This window comes from Motacilla alba, chromosome 1 (genome assembly GCF_015832195.1).
Source record: "Motacilla alba alba isolate MOTALB_02 chromosome 1, Motacilla_alba_V1.0_pri, whole genome shotgun sequence".
NCBI classification, from domain to species: Eukaryota; Metazoa; Chordata; class Aves; order Passeriformes; family Motacillidae; genus Motacilla; species Motacilla alba.
In genome coordinates, this window is record NC_052016.1 from 56,281,644 (window position 1) to 56,306,713 (window position 25,070).

Consider the following 25,070-nt stretch of genomic DNA (forward strand, 5'->3'; position numbering starts at 1 on the left):
TCCAGTCTAGGAGAAGTGAAACAAGACAAAACTACCTGTTCTCTTATATTTGTGTGAATCTAAATCAAACACATTCCTTGGCGCCAAAGTGGGTCATGTAAGAAATGTCAGTGCAGAAGTATGTAGAGAGCTACCAGCAACAGGAAAATAGCATGTGCAAGAGAAGTTGTGGGACACTTTTAACACATAGTTTTTTCCCATTGTTCTTCTGGAAATTTGCCCGGGTTTTATGTACAGAAGACTGAGAAAATGAATATATGCATTTAATTTGCTTAATAGAAAATATCTTGGTAGAAACACTTGTTTGTGCAGTGTATTCTGTTAGAGTTTGGCTTTATGATATATTCATATAACTCTGTTAAATGAAAAAACTGATAGTGTATCCCATTTACCTAACCTAATGATAATTCAAATATAGCTTGAGATATGCTACTAACCAGGTTAAGAAAAAATGTGCAGGTTAATATAAAACTTGGCAAAGTGCAATCACTGTGAAATATCTAAGTGCTTGTAAACTTTAACCAAACTTTAACCTAAAGGGTGTTATGAAGAAGGATTACCTGACAACTAGCATGATTGAACAGCAGTGTTAAAACACCTCTTTTTAAAGGAAGACTGTAAGTAATTTTGAATGTCAGCTGCAGTGGGATTCAGTTATTGCTTCTACAAGTGTCATCTGAAATATTTATTGGTACAAGAGAATTCCCAATGTATATGATTCTCTTTCCAATTATAATATAATACCTTGCCACAGGGAGGTCTGAATACAGCACAACAGTGACTAAGCATCATTTGCAGGTCAGGGATTTTTTTTTTTTTTTTTTTTTTTTTTTTTTTTTTTTTTTTTTTTTTGAAATCTCTGCATAGAAGACAGTTGTTCTGGAGGAGCAGTTTTAATAACAAGTGCCACAAAGCATCTGTGTGCAGAGAGTTTTTAGGAGATACTGTAGAGAACTGAGAAGTGTTTCTACAGTGTACATGTTTGTGCACTGTACATGCATTTGGATCTTAGAATATAAGCAAACATGTAAGTTGGCAGAGTGGAGAGTCATGTCAGTTTGGGAAGGTAACTCCAGGCTCCCATGTTTGCTTCCTAGCTGCTGCTGTCTTCCTATGTGGGTCTGAGCAATTTTCTGGTGTTCCTTGCCTGATCTGACCCATTTCCATTTGTATGATGGATCTACTATTACTTACCTATTGTTAAAAAGTACCCGGAGGTTTATTTAATTAGTATTTCTAATTCATTAGTACCTCTCTGTTAGGTTGTAGCTCTCAGAGGAGAGACACTCTAAAGCAAACCTCAAATCTACCTCCCCATCCCTCAGTTATTCCTGGTCCAAGGTAAAATCTTGACTTGTCTCCCTGATGATGTTCCTTGAGGATGTCTACCTGTCATCTGAAGCTCCATGCAACTGAAGCAGAGCCTTTCATAGAACCACAGAATGACAGAATAGTTTGGGTTGGAAGGGACTTTTAAAGACTATCTAGTCCAAGACCACTGCAATGAGCTGGCCCAATGAGGAACATCTTCAATTAGATCAGGTTGCTCAGTGCCCCATCCAGCCTCTGCCCACAAGCTTTCATCACTACTTCCTCTCTTAATCTGTTTGGGCAATGCCAATGTCTTGCCCATCTACAGGTCCATATTATGACTTCTCCTACTAAGTTATTTTTCTAGGTCCTTGCATGCAGTTATATCTAAATTCAGCTGATTTTTTTTTTTTTCTGAGCTACACCGCTAGGTTTGGCCACTGCTATTTAATTGTACAAATTCCTGTTTTCTTCCTACACTTCTGCCTACCTCCCTGACTACCTGCCTTGTTTTCTGTAGCTGTTGCATCGATGTAAGTCATGCCTCAGCCCATCCTCAGCGTGTTTTGAGTTGAATGGAGAACTCACAAGGGCTGTTTTTGGTGTCTATTTCACTTGTTGAAATGCTGTCCAACATCAAGCCTTTCACAGGAGAAGTATTGGGAGGTCTGTATGCTACAGAGCTCGTGACAGGAAAAAGAGTTGCTACTGTGTCTTCTATTCAACAGAGCAGTAGGACAAACATATCATTCTGCCTGTTTTATTCTACTTTTCTTTCTGTCTAAAGAGATGGGACATATTCCAGACACAAGACTTAATCATTATGTTGCAGAGTTCAGGAATGGGAAAGACGTTTTTCTTCATCTGCATCATGAGTGTAATCTTATTTTATGAAAATTACTTCACTATCAGAGTAATTTCTTGGGATGCAGCCAGTAGAAGACCTTTGTCATCATGTTTCTAAAAAGTAATGTGGTCCATCATTCATTGAAAGTATGTGAAAAGTAAACACAACATTTTAATTTGTGCAAAACAGTTTTGGTCTCACATTTTTGGGCATTAAAAAAAGGAATTCCAGATCACATCAAAGCAATATTTTTTCCTTCATTGCCATTTAACTGCTGCACTGGAAATGGCGGATGTTTCCACAATCTCCTTACAGGGTCTCTGATCTTTTCACCTACTGAAAACAGGTGTGTACACTCAATGAATCTTATTAAACCTAAGTTAGATTTGGCCCTTGGATGCTCACCCACAATGGCTCAACTCCAAGTGGTGACCTAGTAGACAGTTCCTACAAAGCTCCTTTGATATGCTGAGCCTTAGTGGACACAAAACTCTTGGGAGGGCACCTCAGCTCTTTGCTTTATGCTGGTTACCCTGTCTTCTCTTTCAAATACTTTGTTGAGATAATTAATGAAGACTGATTAACCCAATGGGACATCCTCTTGACTTGGTTTCTTTTCCATTTGTTTTGGGGAAGTTTTCCTTGTGTGCTTGTGAATTTTTGAATTGCGTTGATGTTTTGACAGTGGGTGTATAGGAATCTCAGCACTGAACGTGGTAGCTTTACATTCCAAAGTCAGATCCACATTTGCCCTACTGTAATGTTTGGTTTCCGTAGCGCTGGCATTCCCAGTTCCCTGGCTACATGGACAGTGCAGTGCTGGTGATCTGCAGAGCCACACTGATGATAACAAGCAGGGGCTGTTTTGTTTTGCACTGCTGTCGTGTTTACAGTGTTGCAGGAACATGCGCAGGCCAAACCTATCGTGTCACACTGACAAAGCAGGTTGCAGTTACAGGAGATGTCAGGGATTTGTGAGTTCACTGCACATCCAGGAAACTATGAGGCTGACTTGATGATCAGCCAAAACTGTGCCTCGCTTCTCTTCCACAAGAGGAAGATAAGGGCTCATGCTGTTGCTCTCTAGAAGAACCCTCTGAGAAACAGGGACTACTTGAGGCCTTGGCACTGAGGGCAACCCTCGCACATCTGATCTCCCAGGAAACATAAGTATGAAGTCCCAAAGCACAGACAGGAAGCTCTAACCAAAATAAAACACAATATAAGAAGTATTGGCAGAGCAGTAAAATGACAGCCAAGGCACCTGAGCTGTGCTGATCTGGCTGCCAGAGGAAGCCTCAGGGGCTGCTCTGCTCTGGAAACCACAGCCTCAGTGTGGTGGGAGGCAGGCATGACCCCCACCGCCCCAATGGATTGGTGTCCATGCTGGAGCTGGAGTTATGGGACAACATTTTTAAGCTGGCACCATGGCAGTTCTTCATATTTTTGGAGAGGATCCCACCACCAAGTGTCCTGAAGGGTAGGAAAAACCTTATCTAAGATCAAACATGATGTAAAATGTGGGGCCTGTAATATTTCTTATGGGGAATCAAAATTTTAAACGCACTTTCTCCCAAAAAGTGTGGTTTTTACTTGCTTTTAATTTTCTTCATGTGGAGAGAATAGTAACAATCCCACTGAGTTCTGCTTATCTGTAGGTGCTGGCAGTGATTTGTGCAGAGCTCCCTTGCTTTGAATGGCTTTTGTTGCAAAGAATGAGAGCTGGTAATTTGAGTGGGTTCTTCCCATCTGCAAGTCCTGCATCCAGTATATCCCTGAGCACACGCCTTCAAGGGCACCAGGCCTGGCAGTCTGTCAAGAGCACTTCTGAAAATGATTCCAGTAAGCTAAACAGACCATATGGGCAGATGCAATGGTATTCTCCAAAAGGGGAAACTTTACTCCTGTAAGGCTGCTGGTTTGGGAATCTATGTGAAGGAATCTGGTTTTTTAATATATTAGGCTGTATTTATCTGGACTTTTTCTTTTTCCCCCATAACTTTCTGACAAATTAGGAAAAAGAAATCAGTAAGAATCCACATAATTTTATTCTGAGCCTAATACAGTTGGTGAGGAGTGGACACTCTGCAGTCCTGGCACACAGCCCCCCTGTGCATTACTCAGCAGGGTATGGAGCCAGGAGGAGTCACTGAAGGAGGCAGGCCTTGCATTTCTGGCTTCTTCCCATAACTGAATAAGAAAGATACCCACATCATCTGGGTCTCCTCAAGCCTTCAAGGCTCTCAAATCAGTTCAGTTTATCACTCCATTTACAGCAAACTTTCTGGAAAGGGTCCACCAGATCTTTTTGGATCTGGTGGAAATCATCCCAAAAGGGCAGTATGTAAAGGATTAATTCAAATTCCAGATTCTATTATTCTGGGATTACCAGAAATAAAGTTGTTTTACTTCTCTTAACAGAGTTAAAAGTTAGGTGCAGGAAAAATGCACATAAACATTAAGTTCTGATATTTTTTTGCCACTTTCATTTCTGTAATATAGAGCTGACTTGCTATCTTATCTGCTATGTATCCTGCACCCAAACTAATTCTGTCTGTGCCCTAGATTTTTATTAGTCTTGCTTGCTTCATGTTCTTGGACTCCTTTTAATTCAATTTACTACTGTACTGCTTTTTCTCTTGGATATGGTTTTTGTGTAGTGTCCTTTAAGGATTCTTGACCTTTTCTAACCCAAGACATATTTATAGTAACCTGATCTAGTTTTATTAATCATTAGTGATCTTCCCAGCAGGGTACATTCCTGTGTCTTCTTTCTAATATTATTCATGATACATCCCAATTTAAAGTGCCCATATGATTGAACTGCTATGCTGGGGTTTATTGTACTAAATCAGACTCCAGCGGATGGAGATAAGAATTTTGTTTGTCAGTTTGCACAGCACTAGTCAGATATCTGCTGTCAAGGTCCTTGCATTTTGGTAATAACACCTTAACACGGCTCATGTAAATACATTTTCATTTTCCTTTAGCCAATTCATCTGTTTTACTCCTTAAATATTCAGATTTCTTTTGAAACTAGTCAAGGAAAGGAGCTCTAATAAATAAACAAATAAAATCACAGAAATAGATGTGGAGATGGGCACGAACATCAGGTTATTAGTGGTGTTTGTATGGGAATGCTCACCATGCATAAAATGGTGTGAGTACAGCAATCTGCTCTGTAAGTTTGACTCTGTGAACGTATTAATATGATTGGAGGTGGTTAAATGCAGGCTTAAATAGATGAAAAAATTTAACAGTTTTAATAAATCCATCTTGTACATGCAGTCCAGCCATAAATGATATGCAGACTGACCACAAAATTATAAAAAAATAGGCATGTCTGTTTAGATACATAGGAGTTAACAGAGTATTCTGGACTGTCATGTGTACATGTACTTGTAGACATACAAGGTACTTGTAGCCCATGAGTTGTAGCTCCTAAGCTTGATTTAAAAACTGAATGAGTTCATTATAATCCCACTCCCCTCCCCTTAAAATCCCCAAAAAAATAGTATGAGGAATCAATCTAATCTGCTTTACTAAATGAACATGTGAAAGTGCTTATCTGGGATAAACCTGGGAAAATACATATTTTTCTCTCTTTTTCCTTAAACAGAATGAAAATGCCCTTGTGAAAATAAAGGAGTTAGGAGTGGAGCTTGCAAAGATCAGGGAGGAAGTTGGTAAGTAGTACAAGAAAAGTAACAACGAAGTGATTTGCTCACTATACATGAAAGCAGTTATTATGATTCCCTGTGACCTGATCCTGGGGAACCTCCATACATGTGATGAAGTGTTTTCTGAAGACCAGTGGCAAAGGGTTTTGTGATTTTGCAGGGAACCTTGGTTTTACCTCTTTCCTGTGCAGATGAGTTCATCACCACACACACTGGAACCAGGCTTTTTTTTCATCACCACACATACTTGTGCATCATCTTTGTTATACAAATTGTTCTCCATAAATCCATAGCTTCTGTCCTCAAACACCAGCACTGCTGAGAAGAAAGCACAATGTGATGAGAAGTGGGAGCTTGGGACCATTGTAGTGCACAGTGACTGGGAATGCATCACCAGCTTATAAACATTGCTGTGTTTTGCAGTTCAGCTACAAACCAAAGGATACCAAGCTCAGAATTTGCTTGTTAATGTCTCTAAGGTCTCTTCCTGGTTGAAAGACAGAAGGAGCAATGCATCCTATTTGGTTTGTGTGTTCCCTGTATATCAGCATGCCCCTCTTTTCCTTTGTAGTTTCTGATCTAGACAGGAGAGAGAGTGTGAAGATACTGCCCCTCCTGGGAGAGAAGGTGGGCTTTTGCTCTGGCTTCGGCCAACAGGCCGAGTTCTTCTGGGCTTAAATCTTCCCAGAATGAGTGTGATGTTGGGTTCATCTACCTCAAGGCAAAAGGAGAGCAGGACCACTGCATCAGGGGACACCCTGAGTACCAACAGATGTTGGAACCACCGATGACTGGAGCTATGAATAGGGGGACCTCTCAGCTTTCCCTGCATGTGGGAGCCCAGTTCCTGTGTCACCCATTAAGCACAGACTGTGTCATGTGGCCAGAGCATGACGTGTCCAGCAAAGGGAGGCTCAGGCGAAACCCTTGTGGGATGGGCGGAATTGCAGATCCTCCCTGTGCTTTGCCTTCACCTTGTCCATGACAGCCCACTTCAGAAAAGCTGAGTGCATCTGTTTTCAGATGCCCAGCATTATGCTCCCTGCTTTGCCTCTCTGAAATGCTTTGGCCGATTGTCATTTCATAGAGAGCTTTATTGTCCCCATGGCCAGCAATAGCAAAACAGGTTTCCAGTTATTCCTTGATGCTTGCCTTCCTCCATCCTCTGCATCTCTACAGCTCTTACAGAAGAATTGTTGCCACTGGTGCTTTCTTTAGGCAGGGCACATCTGAAGTTCTCAGTTCAACAGCCACTTCTCATTTGAGAGCCCTACCTCAATCTAGCAGGTTGGGTTTGCTCATTTTCCTGAGTGCTTTTTTTAAGTGGTGGTAACATGGGAAGGAAAGAGAGGTTCAGTGCTGGAGATAAAGAGCTGTGCTTCCATTTACACCGTGTTTGTACAGCTGAAGTGAGTACAAATGCCTGGTGGTTTTGCTGGAGAAGAGAACTTTGCCAAGGGTATAACTGCGTGTCAGTTTGGGGGTCTCGGAGCAGCATGCTCAGTAACAGGAGATCCCTGCTCTGCCTGCCCTTGCCAGTGCCCTTGCACATGCAGCAGCAGACAACTCCTCTGCACAAAGCTGAGTCCTGGTGGCATAAGTGGGTACAGTTTTGGTAAGAACCACAGACAGCCCAGAAAAGCAGCCTGAGCTGTACTGCTTCAGAAGGGAGATAAGCTGTAGTTGTGTATGGGCTTTCTTCCTCAGAAAGGGAAAAGATGGTGTGAGAGAGTCCTTTCCTCAGTGGTCCTGTGGGCATGTGTAATGGAGAGGTGTCATTACAGGCCACCTCTTCCTCCCATCACTCTGGAAGACATTGAGATGCTGAGCAGAGGCTGTTTGTGGGTGACACAGGTGGCTGGTCACCTGCTTGGTGGAGGAAATCCTCTCTGTGCAACCCTGAGATGCAACATGGCCAGCTAGAAGCACTCCCAGTAGGGATGAACAAAAAGATGAACGTGTGCAGGTACTGCACTTCAGCAGAATGTGAAATAATTTATCAGCAATAAAAATCATAGTATATATACCATATCCTATTGCATATGGAAGGTAAATGACTATGTTTTTTGGTATAAGTCAAAAATTGCTGCACAGTCTGTTTTCCTTTGGTATAAAATTACAAAACTTAATTTTGTGAAACAACCAGTGTTTTAAAACTGTGGACAAGGTGAAATGGTAAATGCCATGTACATGAGAGCATTTCTCATCAGTGCAGTCCTTTGCAGTCTCTAAAGCAGCGCAAGCTGAGGTTATTACTGCAGACATGAGGGTGCTACTGGACCCATGCAGCCCACCTGTGCTATAGGAGGATTATTTTGGTCTCACTTTCACATGGATCAGTGTGTTGTACAATATTGTACATTATTTCTGCAAATTAAGAATGAAATAGTCCTTTATTTGACAACAGCAATCTTGGGTGATTCTATGAAGAAATTCAGGGAAAATTAGAGCATGTTATTTTGACTACAACCAAGCTGTAGTTCTGACTTGCTTCTATCACTTCAATAAGTAGTTTTTCATTAATTTAAAAATAACCTGTCCAGTTAAACAGCATGGGTGTTGGTCAGAAATTCCTGATTTCTCATGTGTAAATTCACCATGTCAGACTCACTGATGCAAATGCCTGAATGAATCAGTAAAACAAGGCTGGACTAGCCAGGTTTGATACAGGCAGTGAGTCCAACACTTAGTTGTTCAGGCAGTAGCTGTAATTCAGAGTTATCATTTGGGTGCTGAATGTGCTTGGTTTTCACAGTGTGCAGTTGTTAACTTCAACAGAAACTACAGGGTTCTGCTGTGCAAAGCAATGAAACTGCAACAGAGAGCCCACTGTTCAGAAAAAATAAGAATATATGTTTAAGGAAAATTCTTGTGGTAAATAAAACCATTGCTGAAGCAATAGCAGCGATGGACCATGTGTAAAAATAGCTTAGGGAGACCTGCATCCTTCTGGAGCCAGGCAAAATATTGAGGTCAGACCACACTGTCCACTTTTATCCCCAGCACTCCTGTGAAAGTATCACACCGCGTCTGAAACCAGCGTGGATGAAATAGGAAAGTGATTCTCCCTTCCCAGTCCTGGTGAGGACCCTTGGCCTCTATAAACACTGAGGGACTTGTTATTTAAAGCAATAAGGTTTGCTCATGTATTTTGCTAGAAATAGCAAGGCTAGGAAAACATGACAAGCAATCGTTCTACACTCAAGAGACCGATCTTTATAAATTATAAATATAAGCACTTTTCAGCTGCAACACTGAGTCTCTTTCAAAAAAGAGGTTTTGAATACCAGCTGTTTCCCTTCAAACTAGTGGAAACTAAATGTCAAAATTACCTGCTCCTTCACTGTCAAACCAAGAATGTGAAGTGTGTTGAGAGGAGGTATGGAGATGCATAAAAAACCTTGATGAAGAAAAGGCAATGAGATGTCAAGTTTAAAATTTGTATTATCTGTGTTCTCAAGTGTTCCGAAGCCAAAGCCTTTGTGCCATCTCCTCCTGGATATGCTTCCCAGTCAGAGGACTCTTAACCTGAGTGTGGTGGCTGTGATTTGTCTGTGATTTTGGGGCTGAGGCTCAGGAAGAAGACCCCATTTCTCATGTCAGAAGGAAACAGTCTCTCTGTAAGGCCACAAGACACCAGCCCCCAGTTCCCACAGAAGCTGCACTCCTGAATGCAAAGTGCCAGGGCTGGGAAGGCTGCCCTGTGGCTCTGACTCTGTGTGGTGGGGGAAGGAAGGCCAGTCCAGTAGTGACGTCTACCTTTTCTCACCTTCCCAGCCCAGCCTGAAGTGGGTTTTGCTCATCTGTTGTGCACTCAGTGCTCAGGGAGTAGGGAAGCTGCAGTAGCTGGTCTCATTTAACCCAGCACACTGCCATCCCAGGAAATGCCACCTTGTGCCAGAGTCATTTTCAGCCTGTAAGCAGCAATGCAGATACCTACAGAGAAAGAAAAAGAAAACCAGGGTGTAACTCTTCAAAACAGACCAGTAATAGTCGTGCTCTGCTTGTCATGTTGCATGTCAGTAATACATTCATATAACTTTTCATTTTTTCTTTTTTCTACAAGAGTAGCTCACTTTAACAGTATTTCTGTCTTGATGCCTGGAAGATAAATTCAGAGTTTTCCAGCAGCATTAGCAGGTCATCTGTTCAGGCATGTGTTATGGGTTCCCTGCTGGAGATGACCCAGCTGTTTGACCTGGAGCTGGCTCCAGCAGGGCAGGCTGTCCCACACTGTTCCTGCTCCCCAGGCAGCACAGCTGCAGACCCTTGGGCTCCAGGGGTGTTGCCTTCTGCTATGTCTGTCCCAGGAGAGCTAGGCCCAAAGGTCCATCTCCCTACTAAGAAGAGATTCAATTTTTCCTCAAAACCTCAGTCCTCAGCCTCATTTGTCTTAGTCTGAGACTTATGGTAGGGATCACTCCTTCTCATTAGAGATGTTTAATATTCTATATAGGGCAAATTGCCTCATTTTCTGCCTCCAGGAGCACTGTTGGGTGTATGGGGAGCATGCCATGCAAGCTCACTTTTCCTGCTTCCCTCCCTCCATTTTGCACCTGCATCAGGGTCTGATTTGTGAAGAGTCTTGTATTTCAGGTTACAGGATGTGTTTCAGATGGACTTGCTTTTGGTTAGAGCACATAGTTTCATTTTCCAGCCCTCCCTGTGTGCTGGGTAATCTCATTAGAGAGGCTGCAGAGAGATGGGGTTCATTACATCTCCTATTAGAAGCTTGAGTAAGTTTGAATTCTACTGAAGGCAGAGCTGCAAGCACTCCAACTCCTCCTGCTCTGGGATCACTTTGCATGCCAAAGATAATAAAAAAGAAAAAAGCTCTAATCCAGACTGCCAGGAGACAAGACATTCCAGCTAATGTACCATTCCATCCTGGATATAAGGCAAGTGGGAAAGCTTTCTGTGTCCTGCCAGTGAGGTGCTGAACTCACTGGTTCACTCTCTTTCCATAAGGAGCAGACAGCTTGACAGGGACAGAGTCCCTCACAGTGCTCCAGAAAATACCAGGATCAAAACAGGAGCCCAGCAGTGGACATCTGTCTGGACATACTGAGCAAGTCTGGATATTGGAGTCCAGTAAGGGTGGAAGCAGAGCTCTAAATAGGGTAGAAAATAGCTATGTGGGGAAAGGAATGGTTAGTTTGGGTGTCCAAACTACCTCGGCATGGGTGCACCTAACATAAGCAGTGAGGACAGCACTGGAACTTGGGCAAATTGTTGCTATCCTGGGAAAAATGAGCACAGTCTGACACTGCAGTAGAAGGAGACAGGAAGATACAGGTATTGGCAAATATGTTGTCATAGGATAAATATGGGTTTCAAGCATTCAGCAGGGAGACAGCTGCTCCCAATCCTCTGACTTACAGTGCCACGCAGGTCTGTGCATGGCACGTGCATTTTGAAAGGCGACGGAAGGATGAATTTGCAGTCAGTTTGTTCAAAAACCTGATCACCTTTCTAAATCAGCTATGGCTGTAAATCAGAAAGAAAATCTAGCAGTGCCATTAGAAACCCATTTCTCCTTCTTTAGTATTCTGAATGTTATGGTCATGATGATTTTAATCACTGCTTACCTGTTAGATCTTTACAAGTGACCAAGCTTGTTCTGTAAATGTACTCTGGCTGATCTTGTCCATCTTGCATCAAGTCTTCAAAAAAATATCTGGATTTTTTGCAACTGTTCTTTAACAAAGCAAATGGCTGAGAACACAGTGTTTGTGACATTGCTTTCCTGGGACCTGGGGGAAAATAAAGGTGAGGAACCAAATGAGGAAATGGACTGATTTTCCTTGACTAGATAGAACTGTTGGAAAACACTGGTGTGAATTCTGAGACACAGTCAGTGGGTTAGTTCACCAGAGTAAAAATTTCACACTTTCTGATTGCCTTCAGTATCAGCCTTTCATTGTACTCTCCGATGCCATGAAGCACACAAGATAGAGGTTTGAGTACAAAAATATTTTAAGCAAGTGTGCATTAATGCATTAATGGACTCAAATGATCCTTGCCGGAGCTGGAGACAGGTTTATGGGATGAGCAGCTTCGAACAGCTCGAAAATGGGATGTATGAGATACAAATCCTTCTGGTCAAGTGGTCAGTCTTATCACTTGTATAACAGAGTGGGAGAGAAGCACCAGCCTCATTGCCCTACCAACAGATCCAGTGCCACTGCTTGGTCCTGGGCAGCGTGAGGACTGTGTGGTCTTGTCTCCGCAGACCTCAACACGGCGAGATGGAAGAAGCTGCTGAGCGAGAAGGAGGAGCTGGAGAGGCGCTTCGAGGAGGAGGGGAGGCAGCTCCGCAGGCAGCAGCAGGAGGAGATGCAGGCGCTGGAGCAGCGGCTGCAGCAGGAGTACAAAGCCAAGAAGGAGAGCCTGCAGGAGCAGCACAGGCTGCAGCTGGAACAAGCCAAATTGCAGCATCAGGATCAGGTCAGTCTCCACCTGTTGCCTTTGAAGAGTAGTCCATTCTAGTACTGATTGTGTTCAGGTAATGAAATACATAGAACACTCCAACAAGACACTGCTAATGAGTTATGAGTGGAAAACTATCATCCTGAATAACTTTACTGCTCTTTCTCCCTATTAGTTTCACTGTTTTTTCTGCACACTAGTCTATTACATTGCCATGTCCTGTCTTCACATGCTTGCTGATGTTTTACAATAAAAATATTAAGATTAGCTCTGCTGCCCACACATACCTGCTCCTCAACCCACCTATTTTAGTCAACTTATGACTAAAACCAAGGGTTATAAGAACCTGTTCCACACAGGTAAGGCCAGCAGAGCCAGCCCATTGTTATTTGCTAGTCAAAGGGCAACACAGTGAAGCGATAGCAACCATGCAACACGTGCTGCCTAAACATCAAGCACATGATGCACTCCAGGTCCCCTGGTTACTGCCCCACCACTCAGCCTAATCTCTTGAACTGTACATCCCAAGTGTTTCTCCTTGCTTTGCTTTCTCTGTGTAGACAGGAATATTCTCACAAGCAGCTGCTCTTGTCTGGTTTTGTCAGAACACTGTAACTCAATGCAACTGGGCTGTTTTGTCGTGAACAAACTACCTATTTCTGTTCATGAACTGATTTCTAAAGATGTATTAGAAGGTGCTATCAATTCGGTCTTTATGTTCTAAATCAGATTTTTAAAAATATTTCTCTGTAAATGGTTAGAACCTATGCTGAGCCATGTCTTTGGGTTCTCATTTCCGTTTATGCAAGTTGGTCTCTTTGCAATGCCCTTCAAAATTTCTGCTTTTCTTTCTGATATGAAGGAGAGATTGTGTTCCCTAAAGCCTTGACAGTTCTTTTCCTTTCACTGTGTCAGTGTGTCAGTCTGTCTGGCAGAAGATGTTGGCTCAAGCTGCAAAGGCTTACCTCTCCTGGATCACCCAACATCAGCATTTATGAAGGAATTTGTTCATTTTTTGCTGAAATAGCTTATAGCTTAGGTCTGCTGCTCTTTGAAGTGTTTCTGTGAGCTCTCAGGACCACAAGAACAGATGCTGATTCTTCTCCTCTCAAGCTGATCAGTGCAAGAAAGCTGTTCAAAGTCATTGTAGGACTTGACTAGAAGTTATGCTTATTTTTCTCGTGTTTTCATCTGTTGTGACTCTATTCATCATCACAGAGGAGCAGTGAAAACACATCCTTCCCTCTGTGAGGCAAATAGTTCTTGGTTTGCTCCAAAGCTCTGTGTTCCCTGATTGCTGAAAATAACAAAAACATTGCTTTGAAAGTGTGGCTGTGACCCTAGTATCTCAGAGCTTTAGCCCACATTTTCAATTCATAGTTGTTAGCATGATGGTTTTAGTAGGTTTTCCCTTTGAATTCCCACTCTGCTGTACACCCATCCTGTGTTGAGCACTCTTGGGTCAGTGGGGGCTGACAGGCCATGCTGGAAAGTTGCTCACCAACGTTTCTTGGCCAAGAAAATGGAGTTCTTGGACTGCACATAAGAAAAGCCTTGTGCTTGAGCTGCCCATCTGCATGAGGGGGATTTGAATTTGCATTCCTGAAGGCAATAACAATAGCAAAATCCTTCTGGCCATGGATCTGCATGTATTTCTGTATCCATAAATCTAATTTGGAAGATACTCATCCCACAATCATGGTTTCCAGTCACAGCTTAACCTTCCATGCTGTGTTGCTTCAGTCACCACTTAGTTCACTACCAGATAGCTGTTATTTGTTTGGAGACAGTTCCTGTGTCAGGGTTTGGAGGTTCAGCTGTCTCTGAGGAGGTAGCAGAGCATGAGAGCCAAACTCCTCACAAAATGATCTTGTGTGCCAGTGCATTCTCACATCTCCTTGCAGCTAAAGGTGGAATTGCAGAATAAAGGCTGTGATCTGTCTTGCCAGTGTTTCTCACTTGTGGTGCTCAGCTCACAAGCTGTTTTGCCCAGCAGCTTACTGAACTTCTCCCACGAGAGCTCCTCTTGATTTTACTTTATTAAGCCTTAAAAATCCCACCTGAGGTACTTTCCATAGCCAGAAATAAACATGGCTTGTGTTAAGTGAGGTGATCAAGCTTACAGAGTAAGTTATTAGCATCCAAGAGAGCTGCTTCCCAGTGCCAAGTTGACTATCTGCCATGGAAAACTGCAGACAGGACGTCATTCTGGAAGATTAAAGAGAGCTATTTGGGATGTGGATATGAAACACACAGAAGGCAGAAAAATCCCTGCAGATAATTTGGGACATATTTAATTGGCTTTATAGATAAATAACTTGTCAAAGAAAGTGGCAGCAAGAGGAGACCCCTTCACCTTCTGAGGATAATCATTCCTAGGAGGAGCTGTTCAGTTGAGAAGCAATTGAGCACAAATAAAGGCTTCAGCAAGGGTGAGGTAAAGAACATGGCAATGCTCATGAGGCTTCAGCTTACAGACATCATATACAAGGACACTGTGCTCTGGGAAAAGCCAGGTGACAGTCCTTACCCCATTAGTAGTCCTTTGAGTCATCTGCCCCCCCACCTTTCTCAGCTCTCTCATGCAATGCATCAGCAGGCTGAGTCCCCATTATTTTGCAAACAGTTCTTCATCTCCGAGTTATCTCCCACATTATTATGAAAATTAGTTTGGATAATTTAAAATTCCATGTTAAATGCCCAACTTTCATTCTAAGAGCATGTTTTCTCCGATATGATTGGAAATTTGGCTTCTGGCAGGTTACCTAATACATATATTTGACAACTAAAAGCAGTGAAATAACATTTATTCCAGTCAAGGCAAACTCAGATGAAGTAAACTTCTACCATTATTTACATAACTGTGAGCAAATAAAGCTGTTTAGAGTCAAGTCACTTAGCCATGAACAGAACAGCTATTTCACTGTAAATGTAAAATAATTTGATCCTCTGCCTTGCCAGATATCACAGATAATATTGTGTTAAATGTAGGGAATAAAATCACTGTGGTTACAAACCCCAGGAAATCAAATTGATGCATTGGATTCAGAAAGTGCTGTGGACCCCTGACTCAATCTTGATCAGGATTTCTTATTGTAGCTCCTTTAATGATTCATATCAAAAGACCATCATTAGGGATCTCACTTTCCCCTTAGCCAAGTCTAGTAACAATGTACTGAAGGAGTCCCAAAGCCAAAGGGTGCTCTGGAACACAGGCTGCCCACAGCCCTCTTCCAGCTGCACTCCTCACTCCCATGATGGCCGTGGGCAGTGTGGTCATTGTTATCATTTAGATAAATGGAATATCAAGACTTCTGAACATTTAATAAATAGCATCTCCACCTAAGGGCTTTTTGACCTTTTGCTTTCTTATGTACCTCTTCATCACCATTAAGTTAAAGGAACAAAAATACCATCAGCAGTGACTACACGCTGCCACTCAAGGCATCAACATGGCAAAACTGGCTCAGGTGCTGGGCGTGTCACATTCAGTAGATCCCTTTGCTGTCTCCAGCTCACTGGAGCTCTCCAGCAGTGGCTTGTCAGCCTGTCACAGCCTGTCTAACCATGTGTCCATGTCTGTGTTCACTGTTGATGGGACAGGTGGAAGATCTCACAGCTGTACATGAAGCTGCAATGTCACAGTTGGAGAATAACCACATAGTGGCCATTACAGTACTGCAGGATGAGAATGACTGCAAGATTAAAGGTAAGCCAAAGACAACCCAACAGCCACACAGCTCTTCCAGAGCAGGAATTCATGCTGCAGTGACACTGTGCTTCTTCCTCCAGAGCAGATTACACAGAAAACTTGTGTTGGTCTAGTGCTTTCATGGGGGTGGACCACCAGTTTCATGCTAGGGCAGAGGGAGAGATGTCTGCAGTCTACAGCATCTAACTTTGACCTGAGATTATCTGAGAGGGGTCTCTGGGTCAAAGATAAGGCTTTCTCTATGTGTTGCTGAAAATAGAATCCAAATTCCCATCACTTCTCACACATGCTTTTTCAAGAGCCTAATCCTCAGATGCTCAGGAGGATAGAGCTCTTGGGATGTCTCTGAATTTAGGTGCTTAAATACCCACAGGTGCTTCTAAAAACAAGACTCATTATTTCCAGTCGCAAACATCTGGCCATGCTGAGTAGACCAAAGCCTCTCACTTGTGCAAATTTGCACCTTTATTTTGTGTTAGGTTGGCCACAGGATTGATGCTGCACACAGAGCTCTTCCCTCCCTACCAGTTCAGTGTCTAAGCATTTGCCTTTGTGCATGCTTTGGCTGACGTTTAACAGTAATCTGTACAATCTCCTTATTTTTTCCCTATATTTTAAATATCTCTAGTAGGTTTTCCCACGTTTCCCAGACCAAGTCATACTGCTTAGCTCTGCATTGTGTCAATTACAGACAGGGTCCAGAGCATAACATGAACTGAGAACAGTCTGTTCTCCTCTCTCATGGGCAGGGAAGGTGTCTAGCATAGCACTTGTAAATTAACATACACGATTTGAAAATAAATAAGTAAAAAGCTGATTATTGCTTGAGGATATTCTTATCTCTCCAGTTTTTTTAGTATTTTCTGATGATAAAATTCAGTCGTGGTTCATCAAGCGTCTGGTGGCCACACAGTTTGTGCTCCTTGCTCCTGGTGCGGGTGTGAAATGCCCTCCTGTGCCTGGAAAAGGCACTGCAGCCACTGGAGCGATGTGCCACTGTTGCTGCTGTGACTGTGTCTGCTGAGCAGGGGTTAGGGGGCAGAACCCATAGCCTTGAGGGGGAAAAACACAAAAAATACAGCGTCTACATACTAAAAAGACAGCTGCTACTACTGCACTGTATGATGATGCCATTGCTTTAGAGATTAAACTTTGTTTATTACCCTTCTGGTTATTGTAATGCCCAGGGTGAGTTATTCTAGCAGAAAAACCTTTAATCAAGTATTTTGTCTTCTCTGTCTCACTACTGGAATAAACCTCTTAGCTCATCTACCACAGCTTGGGGAGCAGCACTGTCATTTCTATTTTTGCATCTCAGGTGGTGGCCCTCCTCTCTATCCCCTTAAAGAAATTGCAACCCAAGCTTTTAAACGTATCCAATTTTAAATCCTTTGATCCAGGGATTCTCACTCTGAACCGGTAAATGGCCCATTGTCAGACTGATCCTTTTCAGATCAGAGTGCCTGGGAGCTGAGAATTCTGAGCAGTTCAGAAAAATCAGAATCTGGCCACATAGAAACAGAGGTATCTGCAAACAGTGAAAGATGAGGAAACTCTGATTTTCAGAACAATTTACCTAAGGCCACAGAGCATATTGCTACCAGTTTCCTATTCCATATCCATGTCCTAAAACTGCGTCCCAAATTGCACTTGGCTCGTGACATGTGTGCTCTCAGACCCTGGTTTGCTGGACTTCACTCAGTAATGTCATGTCTGTGTAACCTCTCCAGAACTGAATACTGCTCACAAACTGGAAAAGGCCCAACTGGAGGAGACTTTTGAAAAGCTGCGTCTGTCACTCCAGGTTAGCAGTTTCTTTATTTCCCACCCTGTGATGGTGCAGGGCAGCAGCTGATGGGGCAGCCCTGAACACGCTGCCTCCTGCCAGCACGCCAGGCTCCTGCCTCTTACCAGCTCTTGTACCTCCTGTGCTCTGCCTGTCCAAACTGGGACAGAGCAGCAAACCCTCGGGATTTTTCCTCCCCCTGGGCTGGTTCACAAGAGAGAGAAAACTTAAAGGGACTTAAAAGCATCTTGATAAAGAAAGAAGTGTCTTTTTGACCCTGCTGTCTGCTGGCAAATTTGAGCTCTTCCCTGCTTGATGGGGAGGACTCTGGCACCTGCAGCGGCTGTGAGCGTCACCCTGTCTGCATGGTACCTGCCAGCTGGCACCCCCAGGGCTCAGAAACGGTGACATCTCCCTGCCTGACCCTGTGCCTGTGTCTGTGCTTTAACCTCCTCCCTGCTGCCGGTATGTGGGAAAGCCGGTCCCACGCTGTAGACACATCTCCAGTCCCACCAGAGGGCAGGGCAGTCCCTGGTGTGGGGTGCCCCGGGGCTGGCCCTGCTGTGAAGCCGGGCTGTGGATGGCCAGGGTCAGCCCTGCACATCGCAGTTCCCACATCCCACTGTTTAACACCGAGGTCAAAGTCGTCTAATCCTTCTAAAAACTCCATGCTGTTCTCACTCCCTAGATGAAGAAATCACAAGGAGTGGAGGGCAGAACTGCACCCCTGTGACACAAGCTAAGGTTGGAAATGTGTGAACAAGATGCCAGAGCAATTAATGCGAGCCCTGTTTGATTTCACAGGCAGAGATGATTTGCAATTTTTAAACACCCTGACTGTTGTTGCACTGCTGCGACAGCTCGAGGCATGTCAGCAGTTTTGCAGTAAGGGCTGATGTAATGTTCCAGACAAGAAATCACAACTGTGAAAGATAAAAATACCATCTTCACAGCAACTGTGGATTTTACAGGTGTGGTATAGGCAGAAATTCCTTTGATAGTAACAGAAATATGATTGCTTAAAATAACATGTTGCTCCCGTGTATAGCTCTGAGATGAAATGATGATCATTTAAATTTCACACCACTAACTCATCATTGCTTGTTACCATGTTAGAAGCTTAGAAAGGGGAAGGAAACAGGTATCTCCTGCCTCATTTGGACTCTAAGGACCACACAAATGCATGTGATATAAATGCCAGCTCTTCCAAGGAAGGACATGTCTGTTTTCATCCAGCACAAGGTGATGGGGTGTTTTAGCATCAGCCACAGGTGTTACAGGGATTTTGTGATTCCCTGAGGCTTCTCAAATACCCCTTCTATGTTCAAGTGGCCTGACATAAAAAAAATATCACCTTAAAAGGTTGTCTAAGCCTTATTTAGCTTCCCTGATAAACCTGCCTGGTTTGGCAGTGCAGACTGACCAGCATGAATGTGAGTGGGCTGCCAACAGAGCTGATGTGTTAATTGGTGTGTTTCCCCCCCAGGACCAGATAGACACCCTCACCTTCCAGAATCAATCTCTTAAGGCCAAAGCAGACCGGTTTGAAGAGGCTCTGAAGAAAAACACTGAGGAACAGCTGAAGGTAGATGACCACTCTTAATTAAAGAGGCATCAAGATATGTGTTTCTAAGTATTTCACATCACCTGATTCAAGGAAGAGCAATTGGATCCTCACTCCAGGGGCAGGGGGCAGGTCCCAGCTGAGACCCTGAATACTGAGATCTGAGGAAGAGTCACGAATCTTAGCCAAAGGGGTGTCAAGGAGACAATATCAGGGGTCAAATGGGCTGCAGAGGACCAGGTCCAGGTAGTTTTCACACCACTGATTCTCCTAAACCACAGGGTTGCATGAAGGAATCTCTGTCTTATGGCTGAAGATGTATGTATGGCTGACATATCCAAATCCCTGATATATTTCCTAGATTGTGCGAGCTCCGTATCTACACTTAGAAAAAGATTTGAAGAGCTTAAAACACGTTCTGGAAATGAAAAACCTCCAGATTCACCAGCAGGAGAAGATGATTATGGAGCTAGAAAAACAGGTGAGTTGTCATTTTTCCTACAGAGGAGACATCATAGATGTAATAAAGAAAAAGTTGGGTTACAACAGATGAACTTAAGAGAGGTGAGTACCCCCACATGAGGCTGGGGCAAGACACAGTCAAAGAGGCTCACATCCATCCATCTGGATTGCTTCTTCATACAGTGCCTGCTCTGCATGTTAGGTTACACAGTGAGGTGAGTGGTGGAGAAAACATGGGGGAAAGGGAAACTCGTGGTAGTCCAGGGTACACCAGCCTGCACCGTATGCCCCTACAGGAATCAGGTAACCTTTTAGGGCTGGAGAGGGCACATGGGGAAAGACTGAGCCATGGTGTGTCTTGCTGCTGCTCCTGCAGGCATTTAGGGAGCCATGTGTGGTTTAGCAGTATTCAGCAAGCAGGCCCTAGCAAGGCTTACTCTAGAAGAAGTCTCTCCAGCCCTCCAGTAATGCTTTTCTGCAGGCTATGCAGTTTACTCCTCCTTTGCTTGTGGGATTCCCTAATGAAGAACTCCCCAGTTCACCATCAATTACATTTTTTGTGGGAAAGGGGATTAATTTTGTACAGCATAACCTGCAGTGACAGTAAAATACAGTGTGGTGACAGGATGAGGCAATACCTCAGCTGGGAGCTGTGGCAGCTGGTTCAGCACAGCATTCAGCAAGATTTGTTTCCATTTACAGGGAAATTTGAGATCTCTGGTGATTATTTTGCTGAACAGATGCTTTAGTAAGTGGATGCAGAGAAAAGTGCCTCTTTGCAACTGAGGCTTATTATCTCTGCTCCTTCCAACGTGCTACTCTTGGAGCTAAGCCAGGATTTGGAAACACTGGGGGAAAAAAATCCCCAAAACCAGCCTATATAATTCCTGCTCCTTTAGCTGCTTTGGCTCATTAACTGCATATGAGTGCACAGTCCTGTTCCTGCCCTTTATCACAGTAGAACACTGGGTCTGCTGTGGCCCAAAGGCACAACTGCTTTCCATTTCAAGATACACCTTTGTAAGTGCCAGAGCACCTATAGGATATCTCCAAATGCTCTGGAGCCTCACAAGGGAGCAAGAGGGCATTTCAAACACAGGGTCAGCCTTGGCAGCTGAAAGGGAGGCTGGAAATGAAGGTGGCATAGCTACTCCTTGTGAAAACTATTGAAGAAGCAGAGAGGGAGCCCATGATGGTGATTCCTCTCTCTCAGCATTTCAAAACAGGGCCAGAATCCATGTGCTGCTCTAACAAAATAAACTGGGACAGACCAATAAACTGTCAGATTCTCAGACAGAATATCTGAGAATCAGGAGTATCCTTCACAATTACCTGCACAGACCACAAAACACAACCTAAAACTGATGTCTCCACCATTAAGTGTGAGTTATTGCTATCCCCAGTGCACAATATTGTGGGTCTTTATAAAAGATTGGGAAATTCAATAACCAACCTCACACAGAGATAAGGTTACCCTGTGCTATCTTGTTTTCTTTCAAAAGTGTTGAATTCAGCAAAATTTTCAGCTGGAAAACCAAGGACTAAGGTGATAAAGTATGTCAAATTCAAAGCTTGGGGAAAACAGGGTACCTGAGGCTGTGGAACATGCTACTGATGTCCTCAAACCCTGCCCTTGAACTGTGCTGAATAAAAGCCACCTGTGCTTGGCATAGGATTAATTTCAATTAGTTACAGCTTAAAGTTAAATGTCTGGTTTAAGCCTATCATTTAAGCTGACATTGTCAGCAGCAGTCTGAAGAGTCTTCAGAGGCCAGCCCACCTCATGAGACTGCAGCAGCACTCTAAGGCTGCTGCTGGGCATCATCTGACTTTTGGTGACTCTTTCCATAACTGAGGAATCATAATCCTGGAGGCTGGATGTCAGACTGTAATGTCTGGAAGATGTACCTCATCCCATCCTGCACTCCTCCTTCATCTCTAGACTGACCACAGTGCTGTGCAACTTTCTGTGCCGGGTGCTCCTCAAGTGTCACCAGCACTTTCTCCAACATCCGGTAATGCCGGCTCCTTGGGGGACAAAAGTTGTGGGAGGTAAACATCTGAGGAAAACACTGAGGAAAACATCCAGAAAACATCTAAAGTATCTATTTGCACTGAAGAAAACTAAGACCCTCCTCCTCCTGCTCAGTTATAAGGGCTGGTTCAGCTCTGCCCTTGCTCAATGCTCTGCTGATGGCCCCAGGTACTCCACCAGCATGACTGGTGGTGTGAGTCAGGTCTCTAAGTCTCAGCTGCAATCCAGAAAACCACCTCCACCCATCCTCAAATTTTAGATGTTGCTCCTCAGATTGATATAAAACAAATTATCTTGGATCAGGTGCTGAGTGTTCTTCAGACTTAACAAACTTTCTTTTGCTGCAGGTTGAAAAAAATTTAAAACTGGAAGAAAAAATTACCATGCTGCAACAGCAGAATGAAGAACTCAGAGCCAGGATTGAGCAAAATACTGTCATAACAAGGTTTGTGCTGGTATTTGCAATCTGTCTGAGCTTAAAAGGAGGCCCCAGTTCATAATTGTCCAAGGCTGACACTTATTTCAGAAGGGGAAAAACCTTATTGCCCCTGAAAATATATTTGTGTTCTGCTCTGCTTATTTAAAAAATATTTTTATATTGGGGTTTGCTTCCTTTAACATAGGGAAGGCCATGCATCTGTCTGTGTATTTCCATGATTTTGACATGCTGCTGAGAACAAGCTTGCCAGTGGTTCTGATCTCAGTGTCAGTGCCCTGAGACCTGTTAGTCAGTGGGTAATGAGGATGCAAAATGGAAAAATCCTGGGAAAGACATCCTAAGGATGTCATTGTCACCCAGGCAGGATTAACCTTTGGCAGGTTTTTTCATCAGCACTGCCTTTTTGCAGCCTTGTCACAATGGGACAAGGGTGACAAGGCTCCTTGTTAGGTGGAGGATAGTCCCTGTCCCAGAGAGTTGATATCATGCTGTAAGGCTGGAGCCAGAGAGAAGGGGTACCAGAGGGAGAAACTAGAGCTGGTCTTGTCCCGCACTGCAGCTACCTAGCTGTCACGGCATCCAGAAATGATGCCACTAGCCAAAAATTTAATTTTTAGTCGATTTTTTAAACTGTCAGTGTCTCATCTCTGATTTTAGTTTTTGTCTTTCTCATGCCTCGTTTCTTAATGACTCAGCCTTTTGAAATTGTCTTCAGCGTGCTGATATTCTAACATTTAGATTGGGGTGACAATTATATTTTCTCCCACCTGATTGTAAATACCTGTAGTACACCGTCTGAGGTGGGTGTCTACAGCATTTCTGTGCTGGGGGAGGAAAACTGGGTATTTTTATTTCTGGTTCACCAGAGCAGTTTGAGATGTCTGCTTTTGGGCTGGATGAATTGTGGCCTGGAAGTGGCAGTCTCTCTCCACGCCTGACAGCAGCCAGGGTGCCTGCTTCAGCGCTTGGCATCTCTGCATTGCAGCTCCCTGGCTCTGGCTGGGTGAACAGCACCCTCCCTCCACTCCCTGCTGGCATCCAGCTGCAGCACTTTCCTTGTTGCCTGCAACTGCATAGGTACTGCTTTCAAAAACACCTTTTAGGAGAAATTCTGAATTCAAAGTCAGCCTGGGAACTCAACTTCAAGGAGAATAATCTTCTACAAGTAACTCTTTGGGGACAGCTGTGGGGCAGCTACAGGGACAGCCAGGGCTTTAAAGTTGGAGTTATTAAAGCATGCATTTTCCCAGCAGCAGTAAGCACCCCGGTGCTGATTTCTCTTGTACTGGCGCTGCTTAGGAAGCGCAGCGTGAACGGGCTCAGGGAGCTGCCCTGGATTTGAGCTATTTCTGCCAGCTTGCAGTCTGGGTGCCCAAGTGGCCGTGGCAGCCCAGCAGCAGTGAGAGGAGGGAGGGGAAGCAGCAAAGCCAGCCTCTGCAGCACCATCAGGAGGGGGTCCCAGAGGCACTGGGGTGTGAGGGGTGCACCACAGAGATACTTCCAATTAAGGACAAGGGCAGGTACAAAGGGAAGGACAAGAGCCTTTAAGGTAGATCATGACCCAGTTTTGGATGTGAGAGCTCCACAGAGCCCCTGCTGGGACTTCCCCAAGCACTTGAATAAATGATCTGATCTCCCAGCACTTCAGATTCTCCCTCCAAATCAACCAGCATCTTTTTTTTTTTTTTTGGTCCTTTGGACTGGGGATGTCTAAAGAGTGTTAGTTTCCAACACCAAGAGATCAAGGTGACTCTGCTAGCCACTGCTCGCTTCACAGTTCAGAACTTTTGGGGACTGGGAGAAGAAAGAGACATATTCTTGATTACATGAGCTATATTTCTGTAGGAATTGAGGCTGAAAAAATCAAAACTTCATAAAAAATGTCTTTTAAACAAAATCAGAAATGCCAACCCCACCCTCTCACAGACTTCTGGTGAGTGGACCAGCAGTCCATGACTGCTGCAGCCTTCAGGCTACACCCACAAAAGCAGTTGTACAGAATTTTTTGTATGCATCCAAAATCCACACCCAGCTCCTGCTGAACACTGAAAACACCTAGGGGAAGGTTGGGTTCCTCCCTGTTCATTCCTATAAAACCCTAAATTGCCAGTAAATCAGGTTAGGTGCCTGCCCAGAGCTGCCGCAGGTTGATCACATGAGGAGCTGGCTCTTGCCCAAGCGTAGTGGGGCTGCAGAAGCCTGGTGCTCCTGCATTCATCCTTTGGGACATAGGTGTTGTCAACACATGCCCAAAACATGTCTCCATCAGGTCCCACAGTCTACTTGCCCTGCCCCATTTGTTTCAAAACCAGTCACCTGGCTGATGAGTGCAGACTCACTAAGGCTGTGCTGCCCATAGGAGATTTCTACGCCCCAACTCCAAAAAAGCCATGAAGTTACTGGGCATTCTGGGGAGAACGCCTCCCTGGTCATTACGGGTGAAGTTTCTCTAGTGTTGCAGTCAGGAATAGAGGCTATTTTGGGACCAAGGAGGACTTAGCTGGAGAAGGACCCATCACCTCATGACCTTCTATGGAGTAGAGGGAAGTCTTGAAGCTGAGCTGTGTCCTGCATCAGGACATCAGCTGGAATTCAGAGCATAGAAAGGCAAGACTGCTTTTCCTTTGCATACTGTAGCAGCAAGTTGAAAAAAGCATGGATGCAACTGCTGCCAACCCTCTTTGCACTTACTCTGACACTCCACAAGGCCAGGGAGAAAGGCTGGGGCTCATCCCACCTAAGCTTTGGCAGCTGAGTTGTCTCAAAGAGGTGTGGAGCAAAGACACGGGTGCATCTGGAAGCAGA

The 25,070-nt window shown here is 44.0% G+C and overlaps 1 protein-coding gene across 16 annotated transcripts in view; it reads left to right on the forward strand.

The window, feature by feature from the left end:
- The window catches only part of MTUS2 (microtubule associated scaffold protein 2), a 271,533-nt gene that overhangs the window by 239,733 nt on the left and 6,730 nt on the right, over positions 1-25,070 (forward strand). For all 16 annotated transcript variants that reach the window (XM_038152134.1, XM_038152123.1, XM_038152163.1 and 13 more), the window contains 7 exons: positions 5,778-5,844; positions 12,071-12,285; positions 15,871-15,976; positions 17,710-17,783; positions 19,252-19,350; positions 19,691-19,810; positions 22,174-22,271. In XM_038152134.1, coding sequence (XP_038008062.1) covers positions 5,778-5,844; positions 12,071-12,285; positions 15,871-15,976; positions 17,710-17,783; positions 19,252-19,350; positions 19,691-19,810; positions 22,174-22,271 — 779 coding nt within the window. The remainder of the gene's footprint in view (positions 1-5,777; positions 5,845-12,070; positions 12,286-15,870; positions 15,977-17,709; positions 17,784-19,251; positions 19,351-19,690; positions 19,811-22,173; positions 22,272-25,070) is intronic.